This window comes from Saccharomyces paradoxus, chromosome V (genome assembly GCF_002079055.1).
Source record: "Saccharomyces paradoxus chromosome V, complete sequence".
Taxonomy (NCBI): Eukaryota; Fungi; Ascomycota; class Saccharomycetes; order Saccharomycetales; family Saccharomycetaceae; genus Saccharomyces; species Saccharomyces paradoxus.
The window spans coordinates 233,960-260,709 of record NC_047491.1 but is presented as its reverse complement, the minus strand read 5'-3'; the positions used below and the strand labels follow the sequence as shown (position 1 = coordinate 260,709).

Here is a 26,750-nt window from a genome sequence, read left to right as displayed (position 1 = left end):
GTCAATCAGCTAAGCTTGTTAATGAAGGGGCCAAGAAGTCGTTCTATTCAACAGGAAAGATCTTGATATTGCAACGGTCTATCTCTATCTTGCTAATTCTTCTTCAGGTTAAGTTCCTTTATATATACTGCATCGCGTATTAAACAACACAGGGCCCATCCATTTATTAAAAGGGAGGAAGAGCTTTTCAAACGTAGCCTTTTCGGTTCAGTGCATATTTATAGAAGGTAAACCTGCATATAATACGGTAAAAACAATAGGAACGAAAAGAAACCTAGACGGAAAAGTAGTTACTATAGGTAGGGGTGACGGGACGTTTAAAAAGAGAAATCTGGTTTATAAAACCTTTTCGTACTAAAAAAAAGGAAAAGAAATAGGAAACGTCGGTATTTTGTTTGATTGAGGAGAAAGAAAACCACACACAGGCGATTTTTTTCTTTCTTTCTGTAGGCTATAGTTTTTGTAGAGTGGACATCAAAGATATTTCCGCTATACTCAGAAACAACCCCAATAGAAACGGGCGCAACTATCTTGTAATTTATCTTACATTCCAAATTTTTAGGGATTCATTGGCGCAACAATGTATATTAAGGCAGAACAGAAACCCCAACGATTTGAGAGGAAGAATGAAAAATTAGACAGAAATAAAAACCATCACCTACCAAATCTCGAAACAGATTTTAAGGGTTACAACGTAAATTCAGACTTATGCAAGGAAGAACGAAATGGAAATACCGAGGAGACTTTGAACTCTTTGAAGTTTTTACATAAACCTCAACGAGTAACTCAAATGAGAGCGAACAGGTTCCCAGAGGAAGAAGTGCAAAGGAACACTGATTTGAACAAAAGACTTTTCTCCGCAGGAAATGATGAAAACGTTGGGAACGAGAGCGGCTGGTCAAGAAGTGACTTTTCCAAGAATCGAACTGGAGCAGAACGATTGAATGGCAGTACGAAACCCCCATTTAAGATAGAACTGCCTCCTTTGTCTCCCAAATCCACCGTACCAAACTCTTTTCAAACTGAATATCCAGAGGCTAAATCGCCTGGCAATGATATGAATTTTGAATATGATGAAGAAATTCTGATTCCATTTGCACCGCCTGTTTATAAAAAGTCAGGGGAATTACTGAAGAGCTCATTGAAAAGAAGATCAAAATCATTACCTACAACCCCAGGTATAAGGAGTGGGAATGGTGGTCAAGCAAGAGACGGTAGTCCAATGTTGATTAGGAGTAAGAGTGTTCATTTTGATCAAGCTGCACCTGTAAAATATTTTGCTGAGGATGAAAGTCCTATAAACGTTAATAAAACTGAACAGCACGATAATCGCTTAAGCTTCAAACATAAGGCAGTGAATCTGATGGTAGACCCAGAAGAAGAGACAAAAATGCTATCATCTGGATTAGAAACAACTTCCATAGATGACGACTTGACAACAGTTGCACCAAAAGGGTTTACACACCCTGCTAAAATTTCAAGTCCAGGCAATGGCAAAAGTACCAACAACCCTAAATTAAGAAAAAGTAAAAGATTTCAGAACCTTCTAAAGAACAGGACTGCAATCCCACCATCAAAATCTGATAAAAAATCTATGAACGGTGGCGGTTATGAAGTTTCGAATCGTAATTTAAAAAATTATTATGTTGTTGGGCTGTATAGCAAGAATTTCCCCATTTTAAGCAACAAGAATCCCAAAAGTTTAAAGCTGAACATTTTTATCAACTTATCACAAAACAAGAAAGTTTTTCTGCAAGAATTGTCATTATACATTCACAGAGATAACAATTTCTTTTTAAATCCATCCTCATTTAATAATATGCCCAATGGCCACAAAGGTAGTGACCGTGATGGTCTGGCTAAGGGTTATAACGCTGGCTGTACAAGATTAATTGCTGGAAGGATACTAGTGAAAAACATTTTCTATGATAAAAGAGTGGTAGTACGATATACGTGGGATAGTTGGAGAACAACACATGAAGTGGAGTGCGTTTACATCAGTGATGGGGATGGAATATTACCGGGCACTAATATGGACATTTTCCATTTCATTATTGATGATGCCAGCAAAGTGGATCCCCGCGGCAGGTTAGAATTTTGCATTCATTATTCCACACGTAACGACTCTGAGCGCGAAGAGTACTGGGACAACAATAACGGGAATAACTATAAAGTGGATGTTGTAATGGATGGCTTCAACGACCCGTTCGCGGCAGCAGCCTAAAGGCAACCAAGATGAAGGAAAAAGGAAGAACAGACATAAAGCAAAATAACTTGCTAGATCTTGGCCTGAGATTACCTTCATAATTGGAGCCGAACTCCGATAAATAACCCTAAACATGCTAGAATCTTTCAGTAAATACACATAAATCACAATTAAGTAAATAATAGATAGGTAAATAACTCACAGAATAACGGGAGCCAATATTCGATGTGTGGGCGTACATGGAAGCGTGCATATTCGGTAGGTTACAGTTAGTAAAAGCTACTGTCCTCCGGTGAGCATTTTTTATATTTTCATTCAGCACCATGCAGCTCTTACTATGCTACGGAAACGCGCCAAAAAACGGCAAAGAAAACTAGGGGTTGCTATGACACGATCACCGAAGGCCCAAAAAGTCAAGTGACAGAAATCGTCATTTGTAAAACCTCCTCCCCGAGCATCCCGATAAAGATCTTGCTTATTCACCTATGATGACTTCAGAAGTGCGCATATATTTCTTAACTTTTGAACACCCTTCCACCGCCCATTTAAAGAGAGTTATTTTTGTGCCTTCGCTTCCGGCACAAGTTGTATATTTTTTTTTTTTCCTTATTACTTTTTTGTACAGCTCTCATCCCGATGCCGGTTTGAAATGTAAGGGACTGCGGCATTTGACTGAAGAAGGGAGAATTGATGGTTCACTTTACTTTTACGTAAGGAAAAAGAAAATGATTGCTGTATTGGGACATCCCTGCTCTTTTACATGTATGCCTATATCCGATAACTGTTCAGTTATGAGACATGAAGAGAGATTTTTGGTACCCCTTATGCATTCAATTTAATAAAGAATTAGGATTTCTGCCGATGAGCATTTTGTATATAAAGAAGTAGAAAGCCCCTTCACAACAGCAGGGATGATTATCCTGACTAGCAGCTTTTCTTTTGTACTGCTAGTAGATTTCTACATACAAACAAAACAAGACAAACAATAGATTCACCACACAAATACACACTACAATGCAAGACTTAGAGATTTTTTTGAGTATTTTCGCTTTCATCTTCGTTTTCTACTTTGGCGCTCATAGAACAGTCATGAACAGAAACAAGAGCGATGTGCCTTACTTACAGTGATTCAAATCAGCTACTCTGCTTACCGCCAAGAAAGAAGTAGTCTAAGTCAGGCCAACCTAATCTGGCTTAGCGTTCTTACTATTTACGAAGTTGATGTTCTAATTTATCTTTTTTTTGTCTATTCATTCATTTCTACTACACCTAATATTTTAATACTTTTTCGATGTTTTTCAATCCGGTTTTTTCTATCGATGAGCGCCCTCTTAGCTCATGCCTAATACACTAATTTTTTTAAGAATTATAGGTTTGACAGCTCAGTTACTGTTTGACCAAAGTTATTCCAGTTTTTTATGTTCGTAATTGTGTATTTTTGCTTGTATATATGAAGTATATCTATATTTAGGCAATTATAATGTGATTTTGATATAATCGGCTTTTATCTCTCTAAAATATGTTGTTTAGCCTTTCCATTTTAGAATTTGCTTCACGCTCGAGGGAGGCACAAATAGCCACCCATCCCATCGCTCCAAAACCTTCAATTGAAAAATAAGAGAGGAAATATCCGAATAAGACTAAAACTTTGTTCCTACAATGACTACTAAGTTATTAGATGTCAGAAATCCCGCAAAATCGCCCGCATGTCAATGTCAGCGGCAAAACCCTATTCTTAAAAAATGCAGATACCAACCGCGCAAGAATTTTAACGGTGCATTTCGAAAATCCCCCAAAAAAAATCCAGCACGTGATGGGTAGAGAAATCCGAACTTCGGCTTTGGTTTTCCTTTTTCTTTTGGTAACAACACAAGAAAAAGTGCATTGTGTCAAAAGCAACATCGGCGCCATTACCCTCTCGGTGCATTAAGTAATAAGGTGACGAGAGGTGGAGAAGAGGTACTAGGTAGAAAGAATAGTATAATTTAATGTAGACATGGCCAAGTGTTAGATTCATTATCCATGAACCTTATTTGTTTTTCCAATTTTCACCCATATTTGTAAGGTAGCTAGATAACAGTTTCTCTGGGTTGCATTTCAATTATTAGACAGTCTCATTCGGCTAAGATCTCGGGTAAGCAAAAGTTGGCCTTCAGGGGTTTGGGCAAAATAAGGAGATCTTTTTAAAGTTTATTCCTTGTTCTCGACTTCATTTTGCTCTATAAAAAAGAAAATGGAAATATCGATTTTCTGTGTACCCTGTTACATTTGATATAAATAGAGCAGGACACTACGAAATACATTTTACTTGCGTTTTTATTACGGTTCATATATTTCTTTATCATAGTCAATGGCACGGTCATAAATTAAAAGTGTTTTGTTGCTGTTTTAGTTCTAAAAGGATCAAGTAAGGAAAAAAAAGAAAAAACTAGTTGACGGTTACAAAGCATGGAGTCTAATAAACAACCACGTAAAATCCAATTATATACGAAAGAATTTTATGCCACATGTACGTTAGGTGGTATAATTGCGTGTGGCCCGACGCATTCTTCAATTACCCCATTAGATCTTGTAAAATGTAGACTACAGGTCAATCCAAAATTGTATACCTCAAATTTGGATGGGTTCCGTAAAATTATTTCTAATGAAGGTTGGAAAAAGGTTTACACTGGGTTTGGTGCTACATTCGTCGGATATTCGCTACAAGGTGCAGGTAAGTATGGTGGTTATGAGTATTTCAAGCATTTATATTCTAATTGGTTAAGCCCCGGTGTCACAGTGTACCTAATGGCCTCAGCAACCGCTGAATTCCTCGCTGACATAATGCTGTGTCCATTTGAAGCTATTAAAGTGAAACAGCAAACTACAATGCCGCCCTTCTGCAATAACGTTATTGATGGTTGGAAGAAAATGTATGCAGAAAGTGGAGGTATGAAAGCATTCTATAAAGGTATTGTTCCTCTATGGTGCAGACAGATTCCGTACACAATGTGTAAGTTTACCTCGTTTGAAAAAATTGTCCAAAAAATATATAGTGTTTTACCCAAAAAAAAAGAAGAAATGAACGCATTACAGCAAATATCAGTCAGTTTTGTAGGTGGTTATCTGGCAGGTATATTATGTGCTGCAGTCTCACATCCTGCAGATGTTATGGTTTCCAAAATCAATAGCGAGAGGAAGGCCAACGAGTCCATGTCTGTTGCTACTAAAAGAATATATCAGAAAATCGGGTTTGCTGGCTTGTGGAATGGGTTAATGGTAAGAATTGTCATGATCGGTACTTTGACAAGTTTCCAATGGCTAATTTACGATTCGTTCAAGGCCTACGTAGGCTTACCAACCACCGGTTAGGTGATCAGTTCAATTTTTGGCAAGGCTTATTGTAAACATTCCATGCTAAAGTAGTATTTTATACACAGAGGTTTATAAAGTTAGCAAATGCGTCGACATTTACTTTTTGTTCTTTTTCGCATATATCTAAATAAATATTCGCCTTTTAATGTTTTTTCCATACCAGATTTGGCTATGAATACAAAATATTTCAAGCTGATGACAGGAGGTTCAGACAGATTTCCAACATGCTATATAATGGAACTATGCATGAAGCAGTTTCGACTACGGAAATACCTACCATATGCACAATCTTGCCAGCCGACTAGGACCGTATCTTTTACAGTTTCTACGGCTAAACGTAGTCAGAAGCTCAGGCCTTATGTAACAGTAGCATCATAAATCACAATCGCTGTGACTGATCTCATAAGTTCCTTTTCTTTCTAGAACTCCCCTAAAATGAACTTTTTACTCTACTGTGGCTCTAACCACGTGTATTTTTCTGGTCCATGACTCACTTTTTTCTTTCTTTTTCACTAGCAAACGAAAATTTCATCATCACTTTTTTTTTCCACCTTCCGTACGCAATCTTCTCCGGAGATTCTTTTAGCTTCGAAGGAATAACGAATAGCATCCATATATAAGAATACCGCTGGACAATCATTCCATTTTTATTTTATTAGTGCTATATTGGTTTGGAGGAACATTTGCATAGCCAATATAACTCTGCTCCACTGCTCAAACTCACATAGCTATCGCATACTGTTACAAAAGCTTTCATTTTTTTCAACTTTTACATGCCAATGGATTTTCAACCTACATCAAGTCACTCAAACTGGGTCGTGCAAAAGTTCGGTGGTACTTCTGTCGGCAAATTTCCCGTCCAAATAGTGGATGACATTGTGAAACACTATTCTAACCCTGAAGGTCCAAACAATGATGTCGCTGTCGTTTGTTCAGCCCGTTCCTCATACACCAAGGCTGAAGGTACCACTTCTCGTCTTTTGAAATGTTGTGATTTGGCTTCGCAGGAATCTGAATTCCAAGACATTATCGAAGTTATTAGACAAGATCATATCGATAATGCTGACCGTTTCATTCTCAATCCGGCCTTGCAAGCCAAATTAGTCGACGATACCAATAAAGAACTTGAACTGGTTAAAAAATACTTGAATGCTTCAAAAGTTTTGGGTGAAGTGAGTTCACGTACTGTAGATTTGGTGATGTCATGTGGTGAGAAGTTAAGCTGTTTGTTCATGACTGCCTTATGTAATGACCGTGGCTGCAAGGCCAAATACGTGGATTTAAGCCACATCGTTCCTTCCGATTTCAGTGCCAGCGCTTTAGATAACAGCTTCTACACTTTTCTTGTTCAAGCATTAAAAGAAAAACTCGCTCCCTTTGTAAGTGCTAAAGAGCGTATTGTTCCAGTCTTTACAGGCTTTTTTGGTTTAGTTCCAACCGGTCTTCTAAATGGTGTTGGTCGTGGCTATACCGATCTATGTGCCGCTTTGATAGCAGTCGCTGTGAATGCTGATGAACTACAAGTTTGGAAGGAAGTTGATGGTATATTTAGCGCGGATCCTCGTAAAGTTCCCGAAGCACGTTTGTTGGATAGTGTCACTCCAGAAGAAGCTTCTGAATTGACATATTATGGTTCCGAAGTTATACATCCTTTTACTATGGAACAAGTTATTAGAGCTAAGATTCCTATTAGAATCAAGAATGTTCAAAATCCGTTGGGTAGTGGTACCATTATCTACCCAGATAATGTAGCAAAGAAGGGTGAATCTACTCCACCACACCCTCCTGAGAACTTATCCTCATCCTTCTATGAAAAAAGAAAAAGAGGTGCCACTGCGATTACCACCAAAAATGACATTTTCGTCATCAACATTCATTCCAATAAGAAAACACTATCCCATGGTTTCCTAGCCCAAATATTTACTATTCTGGATAAATACAAGTTAGTTGTGGATTTGATATCTACTTCCGAAGTTCACGTTTCGATGGCTTTACCAATTCCAGATGCGGACTCATTAAAATCCCTAAGACAAGCCGAGGAAAAATTGAGAATTTTAGGTTCTGTTGATATTACAAAGAAGTTGTCTATTGTTTCATTAGTCGGTAAACATATGAAACAATACATCGGTATTGCTGGTACTATGTTTACCACTCTTGCTGAAGAAGGCATCAACATTGAAATGATTTCTCAAGGGGCTAATGAAATAAACATATCCTGCGTTATCAATGAATCTGACTCCATAAAAGCATTACAATGTATTCACGCGAAGTTACTAAGTGAGCGGACAAATACCTCAAACCAATTTGAACATGCCATTGATGAACGTTTAGAACAATTGAAGAGACTTGGAATTTAAATTCGCCTTTTTTCTTAACTTTAATGATAGAATATTAATTTTTCCCTTCTGTATACATGCACACATATATGTAAATATATATTAATGTTTTTCAATCTGTATTTTGGGCGATTGTTCCATAAATCTAATTTAGGGTTATACTGTCTCAATCGCTAAAAAAAATTTCCTTCATCAAGGCTGTACAATGAAATAGAAGAGACAAGAAACTGGCTGACAAGGAAAAAAAAATTACGAAATTAGATCGGCTAAAGCTTTCGCTAAAAGTTTCTTTGAAGTAAAACTTAAAGGCTTGTACTTAACTTCAGGTTTTGTAAGGTATGCATAAAGTGATTTGATCGAAGAGTTAGTACACTTAGCAAACATATCCCTTTCACTACCATTACCAGCGATTTTATTTTTATTAAACACAAGATACTCGCATAATTTACCTATCACTTGATTAAACTTCGGAAAGGTAAATCTTTTAGGAACCTTTGTTAACTTTTCAATTTCCACAATTTTAAGGTGTGTCTCCAAATCACGGATACTCAAAAAGTTGCCTCCAAATATCAAAGAGTCTACTGGTGTGTAAACTGCATGAATATATCCAGCTGGAATCATGAACAAATCTCCAGCATCCAGTTCCATCGCAATACCATCCTCAAGAACATCCCCGAGGAAAACACTATTTTGATATTCTTTCAAAGACCACTCAATATACTTAGCTACATTTGATTGAGTAGGTGGAAATAGTAAAAACTTCTTCCGTCCTGAGATGACGTTATAATAAACAGAAGTGCCTGCAAAATCCAAATGGAAATCCGTATAGGCATCCTTTACGGACATCAAGATATATTTGGTGACTTTTGGTCTGGGGTCATTCTCTTCTACCTTCTCCTCATCAGATCGTCCTAAACCTCCATTAAAACTCCAAATTTGATCAACAAGATCATTCTGCCTAACTACGGCGGGCCTATCCAGTTCCAGAGCCTCAACATTGGAGACTTCTAATGATATAACATTCCTTATTCGATCCCTCTTATCTGGTTCAGTGTTTGTAAAATATTCATTCCAAGAACCCAAGGTCCAGTTTTCATTCATTTGTGATTGAACATCCATTACGTCAACATGATAATCCTCGCCCATTATTTCCGTGATATAATTAACAGTTAAGCATCCATTATTTGTTCCCACCTTCGGCACATATACACCACTATTTAGCGGATCGCTGATCTTGTACGGCATATTTATATCATCAAATTTGGCGGCAAAGTCGGCAGCATTCATGATGTTTGAGCTATTTTTCCACTTCTCAAAAGATTTCATAAAACTATCCTTATGAGGGTGATTCATTTTATCCCTTTTTGCTTCACCCTCATTCAAAGCAATATAGTCAAGTAATTTATTGTTCCTGAAATTATATCGCTTACTTGCATGCCTATCTTCAGTGTTTTCATTATTCCTTCGCCGCTTTCCTTTATGTGAAGTGAGGGCGGATGCGGTAAGATATTCTTCTTCCTTATGATTAGGACACCGGTAAGCCTTGATTTCCTTCGTAGAGCTTGGATAAGAGAGAGCTTCAGAACTTGTAAAATTTGAATAGTGAATGCATTTCAAAGGCACGCATTTCATGTGTACCCATTGCGGGCAACTATCACACTTCACCCAAGTTAATGCGCCTGGATTCTCCTCTAACTGGCAATGCGTGCAAATATTGGGATCTTGCATTACAACATAACAAATCAGCTATCTGACATATGGAGATATCTTTTAACCCTTTGCAGTCATCAGTTTTAGTGTGTTGTTTTGTAATGCCTTTCAATTATGTTGTAGGGTAACGGGTTGAATAAAAAAAAAACTGGGATTGCCATACATACTTAAATATGAGTTAACTACTTACGATAAAGTATCTCACTAAAGGTTGGGGATCTACAAAAAACTGCGAATGTTCAAGATGAATGCCACTACAGGGATGAAAATCCAAAATGGTATGCAACTTATCGTCAAGAGATCAGTAAACTGCACGTTTAAACGTGCCCTGTACAACTTTGGTGTCAAAGAAAAGAAGAGTGTCAACATTGAAATGGCGAGGACGCAACAAACCAAAAAAATTGATCAGTCTCTCTCTAAAAAACTTCCCAAAGGTACTATTTACGATCCATTTGATTTTTCTATGGGCCGAATCCATTTGGATAGAAAATATCAGGCAAATAAGAGCGCAAACAGGAACGATATAATCAAATCCGGTGCAAATCCACTAGAGTTTTACGCAAGACCAAGAATACTTTCAAGGTACGTCACCTCCACGGGAAGAATCCAGCACAGGGATATCACGGGCTTATCTGCAAAGAATCAAAGGAGACTATCGAAAGCCATTAGACGGTGCCAGGCAATAGGATTAATGTGAGCTGTACCGCAACAATGCCTCTCCGCATGAAAAGAATAAGGTCAATAAGGCCTCTTCATAGTTCGTGTCTGTAAATATACAATGTGTAAAAAAGAATCGCAATTACATCTTAGACAAGACCTACATTTATTCTTATGCTCCCTTTATATGAAACGTTTGATCTGCTTTACTTGTTTTAACTACGATTACTGTAATAATATTCACGCCAGTGATATGTGCTGACATTAGCAGAAATAAATTTTCAGAAAATAACTTTTTCACTTCTATTATACAACTTCATAATCAAATATACTAAGCTGCTATTGGCTTAAAAATATACGTCAGCCGTTTAAGCTTCATCTTCCTGATCATCTTCGTCACATGATTTGACATCCCATTTCATTTTGACGTCCCATCTACTAGATTTAGCACTCCAACTGACGTACTTAACAAATTCCAAAACACTTTCATCTCTCAAAACTAGGTTAAAAGTATTCCAAGCAGGCGGATCATTAATTAAAACCGAATCACCACTGTCATCGGCACGATAAACAGAAGCATCTTCAACGTCTTCCTTTAAGTACTGCTTAGTATCTTCCTCGTCGTCCATCATGTACAATTCGTAACCACCAAGCTCTCCTGACTCCCAACCAGCAGAAGGTGTCAAACACAGGGTACCTTCCAAGACAGCATCGAGGATATCTGAGTTACTTTTTAAAAGTTCATTGAAGCGACATTTGGTGGCCAAAGTGAAATCCATTCCTGGCCTAAACCTTCTAATAAGAACTTGTTCACTGACTGGGCACAAAGAAGTCAGCAGTGCTAGATATTTCTTGAAAATTGTGCTTTTGTGAAATGTAGCTAGGTCAATCAATGCCAATTCAGCATCAAAATTGTTTTCCCTACTATTGCCGGAAGCATCGGAGATAATTTTGATTGCGTCCTTGGTAAACTGAAAGTTTGGCAAATCATTGTTATTTAACGCCTCAAGAATATCAGCTTCTGTTTGAAAATTACGGTATTCCTTACCGTCGATATACAAATAACGGGCTTTATGTGGAGGAATAGCTGTTTTCCACGGAGCCTTCACATCCTTTGAATGATAAGGACATTCCTGCTCCAATTCTTTTTGTTTGATAACTTTCTTCAACATTTGGGATTTGTTGTCATTTAAAAACGACTCAATCTGTAGAGAAGAGTTTTCAACAAATTGCCTTTGTAATTTTTCAATACCTTTTGAGCTTAAATGTTCAGGTGAGATATATTGAGATAGATAGGCAAACTCTGCTTCAGACAACTTGATCGAATCAGAAATCACACTAGTCATAGATTCCTTAGGTGTATTATCCCTATTCGCATCAGCATCACCCTTTAACATTTTTTCAAAGTGCTTAACCTCATGAAATGACAAGATATTTCTTTCATCCTTTGGAAATTCAAAATCTTCTAGGACATTAGATTCAATTTGTGCCAAAGTGGAAGTATTGTTACGTACCCACGCTTCTTCTTCACCTGGTATGTAGCCTTCTTCACCAACTTGTGGAATATGGTACCAGCCTTGAATAGATAATCTGTGCTTATCGACTTTGACTTCTTCGACATCGTGGAAAGAGAAACCTGGTAAAACTTTGAAAAATGCGATTTGGTTGAATTGTGGAACCAGTTTAGCGGATGGATCGGAATGTGGGACGTTTGGTAAAATACTTGGAAAGAGTCTCAAACCTCCACCATAATGCGACTTCCATTTTCTGTCAGGATCTGGTAGGTATAGAATAAAGCTGATCCTTCTAGATCCAATAACGTCATCATGAGTCAGCAAGTGACAACCCTTTGTGTAAGTGTTGATGCTCATGTCGGTCTTAGAACCAGACAATTTACCAGCTTTGGTGATGTAGCCAAAAAAATCTCTATATTGCTTAGAATACAGGATTTGACGCAGCTTAAACAAATTAGGCAAACGGGACAAGTCATCCCAGTCCAGACCGGACAGATTGGCCAAGTCACCACTTTGGTTAACTCTATATATATCGGTTTCTTTTTTGGTGAAATGGATCTCAGTTTCAATTTCTTTACGAACAGCACGTAGTAGATCATCGTTAATCAATTCATGAATAGTACCCCAATTGTAAGGTTGAGAGTTTTCAATTTCCTTTTTCAAGCCATCCTGGAAAGTCTTGTCCCAAATTTTTGGATTGAACAAGCCCTTTATCTTGTCTTCCTCAAGGGAAATTTGTTTAGAGTTCCTCTCCTTCTCACCTTTGACCTCAGCAGTCTTTCTCTTCATTATTTTTCGGTATATATGGTAATTCTGAACTTTTGAGCTGACTTAAAAAAAAATAAGAAATAAAGTAATGCTAAATAATGAAGTAAGAAAACAGTTGGCTCTTCGTGTTGTAAACCGAAAAGAACGATATCCAAGTGATGAGCTGGTTAATATATAGGCGAATTTTTTTTTTTCACTTTTACGTGAGAAGTTTATCCGATGGAATGGCCCGAAAAAAGAAGAAACAACTATAACGCATATAAAGTTGGTGCGCGAAGATCGTCCAAATACAAACATTAAATCAGGAAAATGTCCATTGTGTCCACTTAGACTGCTTTCTCTCCTAAACGTGCACCGCAAAAGGCCAGACAATCCAATAAATCGCACGGCTTCCATAGCATTGATCCGTGATAAATAGTACGTCACCTCGGAGAGGGTTTATATTTTAGTTATAGTGTTATATACAAGCTATAAACTTTCCTTTAGTAATCCCAAAAGGGGTTGAAGAAAAGAGAAGATAAATCTGCTACCGAAAAAGAAATGCTGTTAGTATTAAGGGAATAAATTACATGAACTAAGTGAAGTTAAACCATGTAAAGTATCGTTCGGAAATTGGGTATATCACCTAATGATATATTTCCCACATTAAAGGCAGTCACCTCTCAATAAGATATAACCATAAGAATCTCCGGGCGTGGGAAGGAAAAAAAATACCGGAAAGCCCCTTCTCACATGCAATGACCAGTAAGGCCGCATTTTAATGTTTCCTTCCTTGCAATGGTTCTACGACCAGCCTGTCAAACGTGTACATCTGGGAAATAACAGACTGTCTTTTCAAGACACCCAGTTCGTTCTTAGCTTCCTTAAATAGGTTCATTAACACTTTTGGATCCTGCTGACTCATGTTCTGTCTGAAGGTAGTCCTCGTTTTACCTAAGAAGTATTCTCTAAAGTTGTAATTATTGAATTGGTTAGCATTTTTGATAAACTCCTTGTATAAAGACAACACTTGCCTTCTTGTTGGAGCTGTAAATCCAGGCATTTCTTTTTTCTTTCAAAAGGTGTTTTCAAATTCCTTATGCTGCTAATGAAAGATGGAGATAAAACTGGTATTCAAACTTCACTTGTGACCTTGTGCTCCGCAAATTTAAGATATCGTTATATCAATTCTTCAATCGTTTTTTCTCCGCTGCTTATAAATGAATCAGAATAGCCAGACAGATGTTACCCGGAAAGTGGGTGTCTCCAAATAAAAGTATCGATTAATGGGAGGATAATAAAATAATTACTTGGTGATAATTGAGTATAGGGACGACTTTATCCATCTCTCTTTAAAAATTCGAGAAGTAAAAAAATTGCCAGTTTAGCCAAGACATCTGACTAGTGAACCTAAAAATTAAGACAAAAAAGGTCCTACCCGGATTCGAACCGGGGTTGTCCGGATCAAAACCGAAAGTGATAACCACTACACTATAGGACCTGCACAACTAAAAATTGTAACGTAGCGAACTTTCTTATCCAAGTGTTAAAGGAACTTCAGATCTAAACTTACTCTTGTTCTTCTTCTATTTCTATATATCATATCTTGGATTGTAGTTTCCTAGAGTGCTAGTATTTATATATGTTGGTTTAATACTGTTTGTGAGAATCGTGTGGGTAATTAGATAATTGTTGGGATTCCATTGTTATTAAGGGCTATAATATTAGGTATACAGAATATACTAGAAGTTCTCATCGAGGATATAGGAATCCACAAAAGGGAATCGATAGTTTCACATAGTGTTATTACCTTATCTTCTTTCCTTTTATATGTTGTCATTCATTATCCTATTACATTATCAATCCTTGCATTTCAGCTTCCATTAGATTGGATGACTGTTTCTCAATCTTTATGCCATCCTCTTGCACCGCATATTATAATATAATATTAAATAGATGATATTAGAATTTCATTCCAACAAAATCAATGAGTAGTACAGAGAACGGTATCACGTTAGCAATTCCAGAATGTGAACCATGCTCAAATGAAGCACCCGAAATACCGGAACAATTAGTTTAGATCCGAGATTCTGCGCTTCCACCCTTTAGGTGAATTCAGATCTTATATAGATTACAGAAGACAAGTGCCATCCTGTGAATCCAGTTAATAATAAGTTTTGACAGCAAGTTACTTCTCTAAGACCGTACATTAGGATTGCCAAGTGAGAATTAGGTGAATATTGAGAAAATTGTTGATATTCCATTGTTGACAAAGACTATAATATCACGCACACAAAATGTGCTAGAAATTCTTCACTAGGATATCGAAACCCCAAAGAGGGAATTAATAATTTTACATAATATCATAATTATTTCCTTCTTTGTCTTCAAACATTTGTTATTCTTTCATCCTATTAAATTATTAATCCTTGAGTTCATCCTCCACTAAATTTGAATACGAATCTCCTTATCTAATAACTATGTCATATTTTAATAACGTATATCATAATATCCATGCAAAGTGACTACTAATCAGTAAACGATAGAGTATTTTTTTTTCCAATAAACACTCAGTAATATGTGAGTGGATTTCTAATCCATTTTTTCCGCCCTTCACTTTCTTACACTAATAAGTTTCTTTCAGTCTTTTTGTTTACATTATTTTTCTGTGCTTGCGCAACGAAGCACTTACAACTAATTACTTACCAGCTATAAAAACCCGAGTATGTATCATAAATAAGGATATGATTCGATACGCATAATATATCTTTCTTTGGCTTTTACCAGTACCAACAAATAGAATGTGACAAACGGAATTACCGGTGTTTTAACATTTCCTGGCAAATACCTGCTAGGGTCACATTACTGATGGAGAATTCTACATTTTCATTTCAGAAAGAAACAAAGGGGCCAAAGCAAGAAATTTTGGTTCCTGGGTAACAATACAGTGAGTATAAGTGGCTCTTCTATAGACTGTTTTATTCTTCAATTGCAGACCTTGGGATGTCACTGCGGTGTTTTCGTCCGTCATACCAAGGCGAGCGGAGTACGGAAAATTTGATGGTGAATGTACTGTGCCAAGGACAAACAGGGACGATAAAGAATTAAAGTGGCGATATAGTCGCATCCGCGGTTAGCCACAAGCATTGCTTTCCAATGGTTCACAGTATAGAAAGAGAAACTTGGTTATTGTCGGGTCCACATAACTAAGACGTATTAAATCAAGAGAGAAGAAGAGAGGGAATATGGTAAAGGAGACAGAGTATTATGATATTTTGGGCATCAAGCCTGAGGCCACCTCTACTGAAATCAAAAAGGCCTACCGTAGGAAGGCTATGGAAACACATCCAGATAAGCATCCGGATGATCCAGATGCTCAGGCAAAATTTCAAGCTGTAGGTGAAGCCTACCAAGTTTTGAGTGATCCAGGACTTCGTTCCAAATATGATCAGTTTGGTAAAGAGGATGCTGTTCCCCAGCAAGGGTTTGAAGATGCTTCTGAATACTTCACAGCAATATTCGGTGGTGACGGCTTCAAAGATTGGATTGGAGAATTTTCTTTGTTTAAAGAACTAAACGAGGCCACAGAAATGTTTGGGAAGGAAGATGAGGAGGGTACTGCAGCCACTGGCACCGAGAAAGCAGATGAGACCACTGATGGTGGAATGGTTAAGCACGATGCTAATAAAGCAGAATCTTTGAAAAAAGATAAACTTTCTAAGGAGCAAAGAGAGAAGCTTATGGAAATGGAGAAAAAAAGACGGGAAGATATGATGAAACAAGTCGATGAGTTGGCAGAGAAATTGAACGAAAAAATCTCTAGGTATCTAATTGCCGTCAAGTCCAATAACTTGGAAGAATTCACGCGAAAACTAGATCAAGAAATCGAGGATCTAAAATTAGAAAGTTTTGGCCTAGAGTTATTATATTTATTGGCCAGAGTTTATAAGACAAAGGCAAATAATTTTATCATGTCCAAGAAGACCTACGGAATTTCTAAAATATTCACAGGTACGCGTGATAATGCTAGATCTGTTAAATCGGCATATAACCTGTTGTCGACAGGCTTAGAAGCTCAAAAAGCCATGGAAAAAATGAGTGAGGTTAATACTGATGAACTGGACCAATACGAACGTGCCAAATTTGAATCTACCATGGCTGGTAAGGCGCTTGGTGTCATGTGGGCTATGTCCAAGTTTGAACTGGAAAGGAAACTAAAAGACGTTTGCAATAAGATTCTAAACGATAAAAAGGTTTCTTCCAAAGAACGTATTGCAAAGGCAAAAGCAATGCTGTTCATTGCTCACAAATTTGCCAGTGCTAGAAGGTCACCAGAAGAAGCTGAAGAAGCTAGAGTATTTGAGGAGCTAATTCTTGGTGAACAAGAGAAGGAACACAAGAAACACACTGTGGCCAGATGAGCTCAGCAAATTAATAACGCCCCATGTATATTTTTCATATATAGCGCAATAAACCATAAAACGGAGAAAAGACAGCTTATGTACTCTAGTCATATATACGGTTATACGAGGTTTTATCGCCTAATCTTTTAAGTCTTGAGGGCTTGTGCCTTGACTTACTTTCTATTATTCAGTATATAGAAGTAACACAGCCAACCCAAGCATCTTTAGCCGAGATTCGCGGAGAAAATTGAAAATCAAGAACAATAAAATTCTTGATTCACTGTCATAAGAGGCTGAAGCAATAGCAACCGCCTCCTCAAGAACTGCGATACGTGTCCGATATACTTCCCTAGCAAAAAATATTGGTAATAATTAAGGTTGAAGTCCCTTTTTTGATATAATCTTTTTTACGTTTATTACAGCTGAAAACCGCAATTTTTCTGTCCCTTTCACTCATCCGGTTTTATCAGGATAGACTATATCGCACTGTGACACTATGGAGTCACAAAGAGGTCATCATATTTTAACAAGATTGACCAAGATACGCAGAAGGCCCCAACAACCATTAACTGACTTTACAGAACTTTACAGCAGAATTGCCAATGAAACAATATATTACTTGAATCTAGAAGAGAAAAAACGATATAAAGATGCGTTACAAGGATGGAAAGCGCTTACCACCGATGTACTGTTCAAACAGACGTTGATAGAGCATAACTATCCAAATACTCAATCATACACGAAAGACGAAGTTAGTTTACAGAACGGTATTCGGGAACTATACCACAAGAGTGTTATGCATCTAGAAAGAGTTCAAAAACTGGTCCAAGAAGAGCCTGTCCCCAGGAGTCATGTGCCGTCATCTAAAACATACAACAATCATAGCTCATCTTTCACAAGAGCCACAGAACCGCCTCCCGCATTCCAAATGGTTCCCGGAAGAATGATGAAAACATTAAGAAATAGAAATGCATGCGGCTATAAAAACGCATACTCCAATTCCTCCCTACCGCCACATAATAGTAGTACATCATTGAAACGTGCAGAAAACATGGAGAGTATTAAAGTAAATTTTGTGCCTTCCAAGCCTTTATCTAACATTACAAGCAGACAGCACAAGAAATCTGCCGAGCACAACGATCGCCCGCTCAAGAAGGAGACTGAAATGTACTCAGATAAATATGTATCAGAGCCAATATTGATAGATTTGACCAACGACGAGGATGATCACGATGACGGAATTTTGAAAGAGCACAGCGTATTTGGCGGAGAAGAAAGTGAAGATTTCGAGTTTGATGTTTCTGATTATTATGATAATTTCTCCGAAGTCGAAGAAGAAGAAGGAGAAGAACAACGTCGTATAAAAATGTTGGAAGGAATTCAACAGCAAATGTCTGATATGTCTGTTACTTCTTCTACATCCAGTAATAAGAGTACAAGTTCTTTAGAAAATGTCCCTGGCTCATCCATACGGTCCTTGCCCAATACCGCGCCTGCTCTTCCTTCATTACCTCCTCCTCCTCTATCAAGTGTTGATAGAGCGTCTAGCACTGGTGCTGTAAAGTCGCATAGTTCAGAAACCCCTACTACCATGGACCCATCAAAGATGCGACATCCTCAAATATCGAAATTACTGAAGAATAATCACGTACCTTACCTGAAAGGAACCAAGTCAACGCCCACTCTTATTACTAAATCAACCCCAACTTTTGTTACAAAATCCAAAAGTAATACAAAGCCGATCATTAAATCCACTGCATCATCTCCCACTTCTTCTTTGACAACTCCGAATTCCGCACTTCAAAAACCCAAAACGGCTGCAATGGCCGCTAAGAAAGTTTTGAACGGCAAAAAGGTTGCGAGTGGTCCAGCATTAAACACCATGATGAAGGCCCATCCCATTTTGAAATCCAAAACGGCAAAAACTTCAACTTCTAGTTCGAAGAAAACGAGTAGCCATCCTTCCAGATCTGTTAGTAATTCAAAAACATATCCGCATGGTGCACCTCTAAATAAGAAGCCATCGAAAAATCAAACCACGTCCATGAGTAAAACGAATCGAAAAACACCAGCACAAAAAAGAACCGATCCGCCCAAAATTGCAGAAGTCGGAACAGAATATGCCACTGAAAACGCAACTTCCTTGGATGAGGAAAAAGAGGAGCCTGAAATAGATAAGAAGGTTCTCAGAGAGATTCTAGAAGATGAAATTATCGATAGTTTACAGGGTGTAGATAAGCAAGCTGCAAAGCAAATTTTTGCCGAAATTGTGGTACACGGAGATGAAGTTCATTGGGATGATATTGCTGGTTTAGAAAGTGCCAAATACTCTTTAAAAGAAGCGGTTGTATATCCATTTTTGAGACCGGACTTATTTAGGGGGTTACGTGAACCGGTCAGAGGGATGCTTTTATTTGGCCCACCAGGTACAGGTAAAACAATGTTAGCAAGAGCTGTGGCCACAGAGTCGCACTCCACCTTTTTCTCTATTAGTGCTTCCAGTTTGACATCCAAGTACTTGGGTGAGAGTGAAAAACTAGTGAGGGCACTTTTTGCGATCGCCAAGAAACTTTCACCATCTATTATTTTTGTTGATGAAATTGACTCTATCATGGGCAGTAGGAACAACGAAAATGAAAATGAATCAAGCCGAAGAATCAAAAATGAGTTTCTTGTTCAGTGGTCATCTTTATCCAGTGCAGCGGCTGGTTCAAACAAAAACGACACTGATGACTCCAATACTGACGGCGATGAAGATGATACAAGGGTCCTGGTACTTGCTGCGACAAACTTACCGTGGTCAATTGATGAGGCTGCCAGAAGAAGATTTGTAAGAAGACAATATATTCCATTACCGGAGGATCAGACTAGGTACGTTCAATTCAAGAAACTTTTGTCCTATCAAAAGCACACATTAACCGATTCAGATTTTGATGAACTGGTAAAGATTACTGAGGGATTTTCAGGAAGTGATATAACGTCTTTAGCGAAGGATGCTGCCATGGGTCCATTACGTGATCTCGGTGATAAGTTATTGGAAACGGAGAGGGAGATGATAAGACCCATAGGTCTTGTGGATTTTAAGAACAGTTTAGAGTATATCAAGCCCTCTGTATCTCAGGACGGATTAGTGAAGTACGAAAAATGGGCTTCACAATTTGGATCGTCTGGTTCATGATAATAATAACAATAATAATAATAACAATAACAATAATAATAATAATAATAATAATAATAATAATAATAATAATTATAATAATAAATAATATTCTAGCCCAACTGGACAGACTGAAAGTGGTGCACACGAGCGAATCGATAGGAAACATTTTGTACAATGATAGGTTTTTTTTTTATTCTTTTTTTTTTTTCCGACTATTTATTTTATTGAACAATTTTATAATAAGGAAACTATTATTAATCTAACGCATGGCTGGCTGTAGGTAGTCTTACCCAGACTCTTCTTCTTACCAGGCCGTTTTTTGACTTCCACCTCGAGTTGTTGAAATTCCAGCTGTAACACCAACCTTGATCATCGATATCATACTTTTCTTTGTAATCCATCAGTACGAACCACTTCGTCATCTGTGAATTACCACTGCCTGCAGTGCGTTCGGTACTTAGATCAATAGGATACAGTTCTATGAAGTTGGATATAGTGTTCTTCGACAGAGGAATTAACGAACCATTTTCAGTGTTCAATCTTTGAAATTGTGGTGGGTCAAAGGGGGACAGTAAAATCTTGGGAGAAAATAGTGGGTAACCAAGTAATGTTATGCCCCTCTCGTTTTCTATGAGTACGTCCTCAGGTAAGGCAGATAAATCCTTCAAGAAATGGTTTTTGCCCATATATCTCTACGTGTAACTGTCTATTCACGGCGAAAAAAGCTTGTTATGATTGCCAAGTTTTTAATATGCAATAAAACAGTAGTCTTTTCACCCACAAAGCCCAATTACGTAGACAAGATTCAATCGCCTTGTTTGAGCGGAGATAAACTTTCACAAAAAAATAATGCATGCAAGCCAGATTTTCTATGAGACACTGCAGGAGATGAAAATGTTGCGTGATAATATATGTGAAGGCATAAAATAAGGTTGCGAAATCAGTAAGTACAAAATACCAAGGTGCAAATTACTCTTCCTTTGGTTCGCTCAGCCTCTTCCTGTACGTAGAAAACAACATTTGTGCGCATATATGTTTTCTTGTTTGATTTGCGATGCAAGCTAGATAGAGAGTTCTTTTTTTCCCTTATTTTACAACTCGCGGTCCCTCTAATTGTCTAATTGGTGGGAACACCTAACCCAAAAGTCGTATTCAAGATACCTTGTTATCGTTGGTATTAGTGCTAAGATGACAATCAAACGCCACTATCAAACTGAGGAGCAAATCAGCGCTCGCAAAGGCAAATGTCTCCTTTGGCTGCTTTTCGTTCAAAGCGCAGGAACGAGCGAAAATTAGTGTTGCCATTGTGCGATGCACCCAAGCACACAACAATCCGGTTACTTTGCAAACCAAGTAAATTAATTCATTATCGTTGTTTTAGGTATTCTAGTTCAATCAACGTGACTATGCGGCGACTGAAGTAAAAAAGCTGCTCTTGGTAACTTGAGCACACCGTAAGCTAGCCGGTGCCAATACATAAATCCTTCAGGAATCGTAGACTAAATAGGCACGTTTTTTTCGCACCGCCCTCCACAGAAAGGTTGTGTAACGTTCGAGAGTGGAGGGGCGATTACCGTAACGACGCTCACAAAAATTACAATACTACGGTACTTTTCCCCACGGAATGTTGTATCTCGGAGTTAAAAAAGGAGTGGCATGAGATTCATACAATGGCGTACAGGCAAAATGCTTACTACTAAAAGTGAAGCAAGATGGTGTTCAACCTTGGAACATCGAAGCTGTACCTCCGCATGAAGTAAGCGGAACAAGGCAAAGTTTAGTTTTTCAATGCTCGCTTCGCAGCCACTATTTGTTTGCAGCACACAAATGGCGGTGGCGCGATTATATCTCCTTTGGGCCATCAAAGCGCAGCTTTTTGTGTTATCAAATAAAATAATGGTACAGTCAAATTCTGCGCGAGGAGTTAAATAATGTGCCAAGTATTGCTCTCTGGACCTTAATTCTAAAATTCTCCTAATTTTATTTTTTCTTTTTCTTCCTTCTTTTTTGGTTTTTTTTTTGTTAGTGATATATAATAGGTTTTTCATTTGAAGGATATTAACTGCACCATTTTCTTTTGTTTTTGGATGCAAACGTCCTTCAACGATTTACCTTAGTGGTACAGAAGGTTATGTTACATAATTTATCAGTTTTTTTTATGTTAGTTAATTGTCAAAATCTGCTCTAACTGGTTATTATTAAAGCATAGTAAATCTACATCTCTCAATCTGAGTGCTTACCGACTAAAAGTACAGCAACTGTATTCTTATCTAATTTTTTTTTTTCAAGGCAGCTAATTATATCGAGTTATATTAATAATAATAGTACTGGCACAACACCAGGTAACGACTACGGAAACGAATAAAGTATGGACTATAAGCATAGTTTTGTCGCAAGTCCAGATCCTCCCCTAGATGGAAGGCAGAACCCACTCTTATATACAGATTTTCTATCTTCAAACAAGGAGCTTATATACAAACAACCATTGGGTCCTGCAGATGCTGCCTACAATTTTCTTCACCAGAACAGTTTGCATGACCGTAGCGTGCAAGAGAATCTGGGTCCAATGTTTCAACCTTACGGTATTGACATCACTCGTCTTCCCATCACCAACCCTCCTATTTTCCAAAGTTCTTTACCAGCGTTTGATCAGCCCGTGTACAAAAGACGCATATCCATCTCCAACGGTCAGATTAGTCAATTAGGAGAAGACTTAGAAACGATTGAAAACCTTCACAGTTGTCAGCCTCCGTTTCTATCATTCAAGACCCAACAAAATTCCGGCCCTCAACAGGTGGCAAATTTAAACACAGCCACATATCCAAGCTTTAGTTCGAACGAATTGCAAAACATACCGCAGCAAAACATACCACAGCAACACGAACAAGCTACTGTCATACCCGAAGCAGCGCCTCAGACAGGGAGCGAGGAATTCTGCCCTGCAATGACACCGTTTGATAGCAATCTCAAGCTTAGTGTACCCGCGGTAGCGGCGACTGCTGACATCCCCTCTTCCACGGCTTCTATCCCGCTAAACAATTCCGGAATCGATCAAACTTATATCAACATGCAGCTCCGATTACAAGCTCAAATGCAAAACAAGGTGTGGAAAAACGCCCAATTGAGTGTGAATCCATGTACCCCAGCTTCTAACTCTTCTGTTTCCTCTTCTTCCTCATGTCAAAACATTTGTGATCATAGTAACGAAAATGAATCTATCCATTCTTCCATTTCCCATGGCGCTAATAGCAATACTGCTAATACGTCCCACCAAAATGCCGATATGACTAATGCAACCGGTCTCCCATACAAATTGAAGTCTCCTGATGTCAACTCAATACATATCGAATCAAAACCACAATATGAGGAAACCATCTCTGCGCTAAGTAGCAACACCAACAGTGGGGCAGTCGTAAACAGCGGGCCCTCCTCTACTATGCATACTTCAGCAGCCTTTCAAATCAAACATGAACCAAGACCCCAAAGAATGGAGAACAATGCTACTGGTTTCGAAGATGGTGCTAAAGCTTGGAAACGCGCAAGACTACTAGAACGAAACAGAATTGCCGCTTCGAAATGTCGACAAAGGAAGAAGATGTCACAATTACAACTTCAAAAGGAATTCGATCAAATAAGCAAAGAGAACACGATGATGAAGAAAAAAATCGAGAATTACGAAAAACTGGTTCAAAAAATGAAAAAAATTTCGAGGTTACACCTGCAAGAATGCACAGTTAATAATGGAAATAATAGCCATCAAAAGTCTGGAAACAAAGATCGCGATATTAATGTATTTTTGAAAATGATTGAAGAAATGATAAGTGGCTCCACTCTATATGATGAGTAGAACTTTCCCACATATTTCTTTTGTGAATCCCCCATTTTCATTACATTAGTTTAACTTTTCTTCTTTAACGTTTCCCTCTGTAAAATTATTTACGTTCAAATGATTTATTTTACTATGTACATGCGTCTTTTCATTTTCTATCCGCGTCATACATATCGCTGGGCGGCTAATTATTTCCGATATATTGTAACAACAAATATAACAAACACCTTGCAGCCATAATAGGGTTTCACCAAAAATATTTCTTAGCAGTATAAGACCATGAGTAGAGGCAAATTGGAACATATGGATCAGAAGGAAACATCAGAAGTTAATTGGATAATCGTACGTAAAATTATCATATCGTTGATCTATTTTCTTCTTTACTAACTGCAAGTGAGAGGTGTGCTCCCCTCCAACTCTCATAACATGACAGTGTTTTGCTTTGATTCAATTCAGAAATCCTACGTTATGGAAGAAGACTCTTTCAAGAAAGAGAGGGGACGTTGAAAATGTAAGTACTCTCAGGAATGAGAAAAATCTGAAGATAAATCCACGAGAAAACTCAAAACAAATATACAAATGGGTTGCGCCTTTCCAAAATGGATTTTTGAACAATAAATCATTGTTTGCTCATCTGGAACCTATCTACAATTTCATTTGTCAGAATAAGTGCAAAACTTTCGAAGACGCAATCGATTTAAAAGAGCTGCAATCATTCAGTCAAGACATATCAACTGCAGATATAAATAACTGGTTTTTACCGAGATATAAAATTCTATTAAAAATCTTGAGTTTAAAGACAAAAGGAATTGATCTCAAAGGAATTTCACAAGTATTTCAAACATTTCAAGTCCTGTTCGTTTCGCACTATTCACATCGCTTGGATTCTGATTCTTCTTTTAAGAGGACGCTGGTTGACGTTCATGTTTTCAATTTCATTGCCAAATTTCTATTCAATAGAATTTTATTAAAGAAGAACCAAAACGATCCCAAATGGCTTCAAAAATTTTACGACCAGGAAGATGGCAACCATTTGAGCGATAAGGTCGACTACAAGCTGTTGTGTTCATTGCATTTTACCACAATTTACTCTATTATTAACATTCAACTGACCAAAATCAAGACAAACCAAACACTTGAGCCACAAATATCAGAATACATATCTGTTTTGAGATTAATTGATCACATACTAGCCATCGTCGAAAGCCTAATACATGTACTTATCAGATTTTTATCGAAGCATAAACTGATATGTATCAACCAGAAAAAAGCATACTGTCGAATATTTCTTGAGAGAGAGATGGGTTTGAAGAAATCCTACTTAAAGAACTTTTACAGTGTAATAAGTAGCATACCCGAAAAAGAGTTAAAGGGACTATTGAAAATAGTCAAGGTAGTTATTCTATCATTGCTGGAAGCATTGGAAAGCATTGAATGGAAACATTTAACTGCCTTCCTGGAAAAATTTCCCGCACATGAAATATCTCTACAAAAGAAAAGGACATATATACAAGCGGCATTATTAATGACGGCCGAAAGAAATTTGATAGCACGCTTTCGATTGTCAAGATGGTTCAATAAGACAGAAAATATTTGATTACGTTTTCAATAAGAGGCGCATTATAAAACGCAAATATACAAAAATTCATTCTGTTTGGGGACGGCGACTTCAGTCGAAAAGTACAGTGAATACAACGTCTTCCCCAACAGAACTGCATTAAAATGCTTTTTCCGGACTTGTCCATGATTAACCTAATCTTATACGAACTGAATTAAACTTTACGGTATTACCGATAGGAAACTTCTATTTTTTTATTTTTTCGTTCTGAGACGGAACGAACAGGAAATAAAAAAAAGGTACGATCCATTGTATTCTCTACCCCCGTATATAAAACTAAGCTAAACAAGCCTGTTGCTTTACTTTACTATTGTTGCTATTTTTGACCTAAGCATATTGACTAATTTCAGAGTTTTTATATTCTTGACACTAGCTAAACTATAGTATCAAAGACATCGAGTACACTAACTTATCAGATAATGTTCAGCATCCAAGACGTAATAACTACAACCAAGACTACCTTGGCAACAATGCCAAAGGGTTACTTACCAAAATGGTTACTTTTCATTTCCATTGTATCCGTCTTCAATTCCATCCAGACTTATGTTTCTGGTTTGGAATTAACACGTAAAGTCTACGAAAGAAAGCCAACCGAAACAACCCATTTGAGTGCAAGAACATTCGGTACTTGGACCTTTATTTCCTGTGTCATCAGATTCTATGGGGCTATGTACTTGAATGAACCACACATTTTTGAATTAGTCTTCATGTCTTATATGGTTGCCCTTTTCCACTTTGGCTCCGAATTATTGATCTTCAGAACTTGTAAGTTAGGAAAGGGGTTCATGGGTCCATTGGTTGTTTCAACCACCTCTTTGGTTTGGATGTACAATCAAAGAGAATACTACACCGGTGTTGCTTGGTAATTCTGATGGATAAGGGCAAGCATATCCTGTAAAAAAAAATTATATAGAGTTGATTTATTTATAATGCCTATAGCGACCTTTATTCAAACGTTTCGTATGTTATTTAACAGCAACTGTTTATCATTCATGATTGCTCCTCAAAAAATCTGTCAATTGGCCTTCACTTCATTATTACCAACGTCCTTACCATTCTTCTCTATTACAGATATCTCTGCGCACGTGATCTCGTTGGTTCATTTTTTTTTCCGGCCGAAATTTTCACAGGCTAAGGCCGAAAAAGAAAGAAAATTTTCAGAGGAAAAAGAAAATTAAACGACCTCGAAGCCGTATTTTAGATTTTCCAATCTCTT

The 26,750-nt window shown here is 37.7% G+C and overlaps 13 protein-coding genes and 1 non-coding gene across 14 annotated transcripts; 9 read left to right on the top strand and 5 right to left on the bottom strand.

Moving 5' to 3' along the window:
* Nucleotides 1–580: 580 nt before the first annotated feature.
* On the top strand, nucleotides 581–2,224 carry GIP2 (Gip2p; the record flags this gene model as incomplete). The annotated part of the gene is made up of 1 exon (XM_033909979.1): nucleotides 581–2,224. One exon carries the CDS (start codon nucleotides 581–583, stop codon nucleotides 2,222–2,224), a length of 1,644 nt encoding a protein of 547 aa, XP_033765870.1.
* A 2,430-nt stretch (nucleotides 2,225–4,654) lies between these two features.
* On the top strand, nucleotides 4,655–5,557 carry PIC2 (Cu/Pi carrier; the record flags this gene model as incomplete). The annotated part of the gene is made up of 1 exon (XM_033909978.1): nucleotides 4,655–5,557. The coding sequence occupies one exon, from the start codon at nucleotides 4,655–4,657 to the stop codon at nucleotides 5,555–5,557; it is 903 nt and encodes a 300-aa protein (XP_033765869.1).
* Nucleotides 5,558–6,333: 776 nt separating this feature from the next.
* On the top strand, nucleotides 6,334–7,917 carry HOM3 (aspartate kinase; the record flags this gene model as incomplete). The annotated part of the gene is made up of 1 exon (XM_033909977.1): nucleotides 6,334–7,917. The coding sequence occupies one exon, from the start codon at nucleotides 6,334–6,336 to the stop codon at nucleotides 7,915–7,917; it is 1,584 nt and encodes a 527-aa protein (XP_033765868.1).
* Nucleotides 7,918–8,145: 228 nt separating this feature from the next.
* Nucleotides 8,146–9,624, bottom strand: JHD1 ([Histone H3]-lysine-36 demethylase; the record flags this gene model as incomplete). Its single annotated transcript, XM_033909976.1, has 1 exon — nucleotides 8,146–9,624. The coding sequence occupies one exon, from the start codon at nucleotides 9,622–9,624 to the stop codon at nucleotides 8,146–8,148; it is 1,479 nt and encodes a 492-aa protein (XP_033765867.1).
* A 226-nt stretch (nucleotides 9,625–9,850) lies between these two features.
* On the top strand, nucleotides 9,851–10,303 carry RSM18 (mitochondrial 37S ribosomal protein bS18m; the record flags this gene model as incomplete). The annotated part of the gene is made up of 1 exon (XM_033909975.1): nucleotides 9,851–10,303. One exon carries the CDS (start codon nucleotides 9,851–9,853, stop codon nucleotides 10,301–10,303), a length of 453 nt encoding a protein of 150 aa, XP_033765866.1.
* A 328-nt stretch (nucleotides 10,304–10,631) lies between these two features.
* TPA1 (oxidative DNA demethylase) lies at nucleotides 10,632–12,566 on the bottom strand (the record flags this gene model as incomplete). Its single annotated transcript, XM_033909974.1, has 1 exon — nucleotides 10,632–12,566. The coding sequence occupies one exon, from the start codon at nucleotides 12,564–12,566 to the stop codon at nucleotides 10,632–10,634; it is 1,935 nt and encodes a 644-aa protein (XP_033765865.1).
* Nucleotides 12,567–13,302: 736 nt separating this feature from the next.
* Nucleotides 13,303–13,587, bottom strand: ISD11 (Isd11p; the record flags this gene model as incomplete). Its single annotated transcript, XM_033909973.1, has 1 exon — nucleotides 13,303–13,587. One exon carries the CDS (start codon nucleotides 13,585–13,587, stop codon nucleotides 13,303–13,305), a length of 285 nt encoding a protein of 94 aa, XP_033765864.1.
* A 366-nt stretch (nucleotides 13,588–13,953) lies between these two features.
* SPAR_Etrna9Q lies at nucleotides 13,954–14,025 on the bottom strand. The gene has a single exon. It is a non-coding gene; the product is annotated as a tRNA-Gln (tRNA).
* Nucleotides 14,026–15,769: 1,744 nt separating this feature from the next.
* CAJ1 (Caj1p) lies at nucleotides 15,770–16,945 on the top strand (the record flags this gene model as incomplete). The annotated part of the gene is made up of 1 exon (XM_033909972.1): nucleotides 15,770–16,945. One exon carries the CDS (start codon nucleotides 15,770–15,772, stop codon nucleotides 16,943–16,945), a length of 1,176 nt encoding a protein of 391 aa, XP_033765863.1.
* A 478-nt stretch (nucleotides 16,946–17,423) lies between these two features.
* SAP1 (putative AAA family ATPase SAP1) lies at nucleotides 17,424–20,105 on the top strand (the record flags this gene model as incomplete). The annotated part of the gene is made up of 1 exon (XM_033909971.1): nucleotides 17,424–20,105. The coding sequence occupies one exon, from the start codon at nucleotides 17,424–17,426 to the stop codon at nucleotides 20,103–20,105; it is 2,682 nt and encodes an 893-aa protein (XP_033765862.1).
* Nucleotides 20,106–20,341: 236 nt separating this feature from the next.
* On the bottom strand, nucleotides 20,342–20,773 carry SPO73 (Spo73p; the record flags this gene model as incomplete). The annotated part of the gene is made up of 1 exon (XM_033909970.1): nucleotides 20,342–20,773. One exon carries the CDS (start codon nucleotides 20,771–20,773, stop codon nucleotides 20,342–20,344), a length of 432 nt encoding a protein of 143 aa, XP_033765861.1.
* Nucleotides 20,774–22,455: 1,682 nt separating this feature from the next.
* On the top strand, nucleotides 22,456–23,934 carry ACA1 (Aca1p; the record flags this gene model as incomplete). Its single annotated transcript, XM_033909969.1, has 1 exon — nucleotides 22,456–23,934. The coding sequence occupies one exon, from the start codon at nucleotides 22,456–22,458 to the stop codon at nucleotides 23,932–23,934; it is 1,479 nt and encodes a 492-aa protein (XP_033765860.1).
* A 261-nt stretch (nucleotides 23,935–24,195) lies between these two features.
* Nucleotides 24,196–25,513, top strand: MEI4 (Mei4p; the record flags this gene model as incomplete). Its single annotated transcript, XM_033909968.1, has 2 exons — nucleotides 24,196–24,258; nucleotides 24,350–25,513. The coding sequence occupies 2 exons, from the start codon at nucleotides 24,196–24,198 to the stop codon at nucleotides 25,511–25,513; spliced, it is 1,227 nt and encodes a 408-aa protein (XP_033765859.1).
* A 440-nt stretch (nucleotides 25,514–25,953) lies between these two features.
* On the top strand, nucleotides 25,954–26,400 carry ERG28 (Erg28p; the record flags this gene model as incomplete). The annotated part of the gene is made up of 1 exon (XM_033909967.1): nucleotides 25,954–26,400. One exon carries the CDS (start codon nucleotides 25,954–25,956, stop codon nucleotides 26,398–26,400), a length of 447 nt encoding a protein of 148 aa, XP_033765858.1.
* Nucleotides 26,401–26,750: the final 350 nt, after the last annotated feature.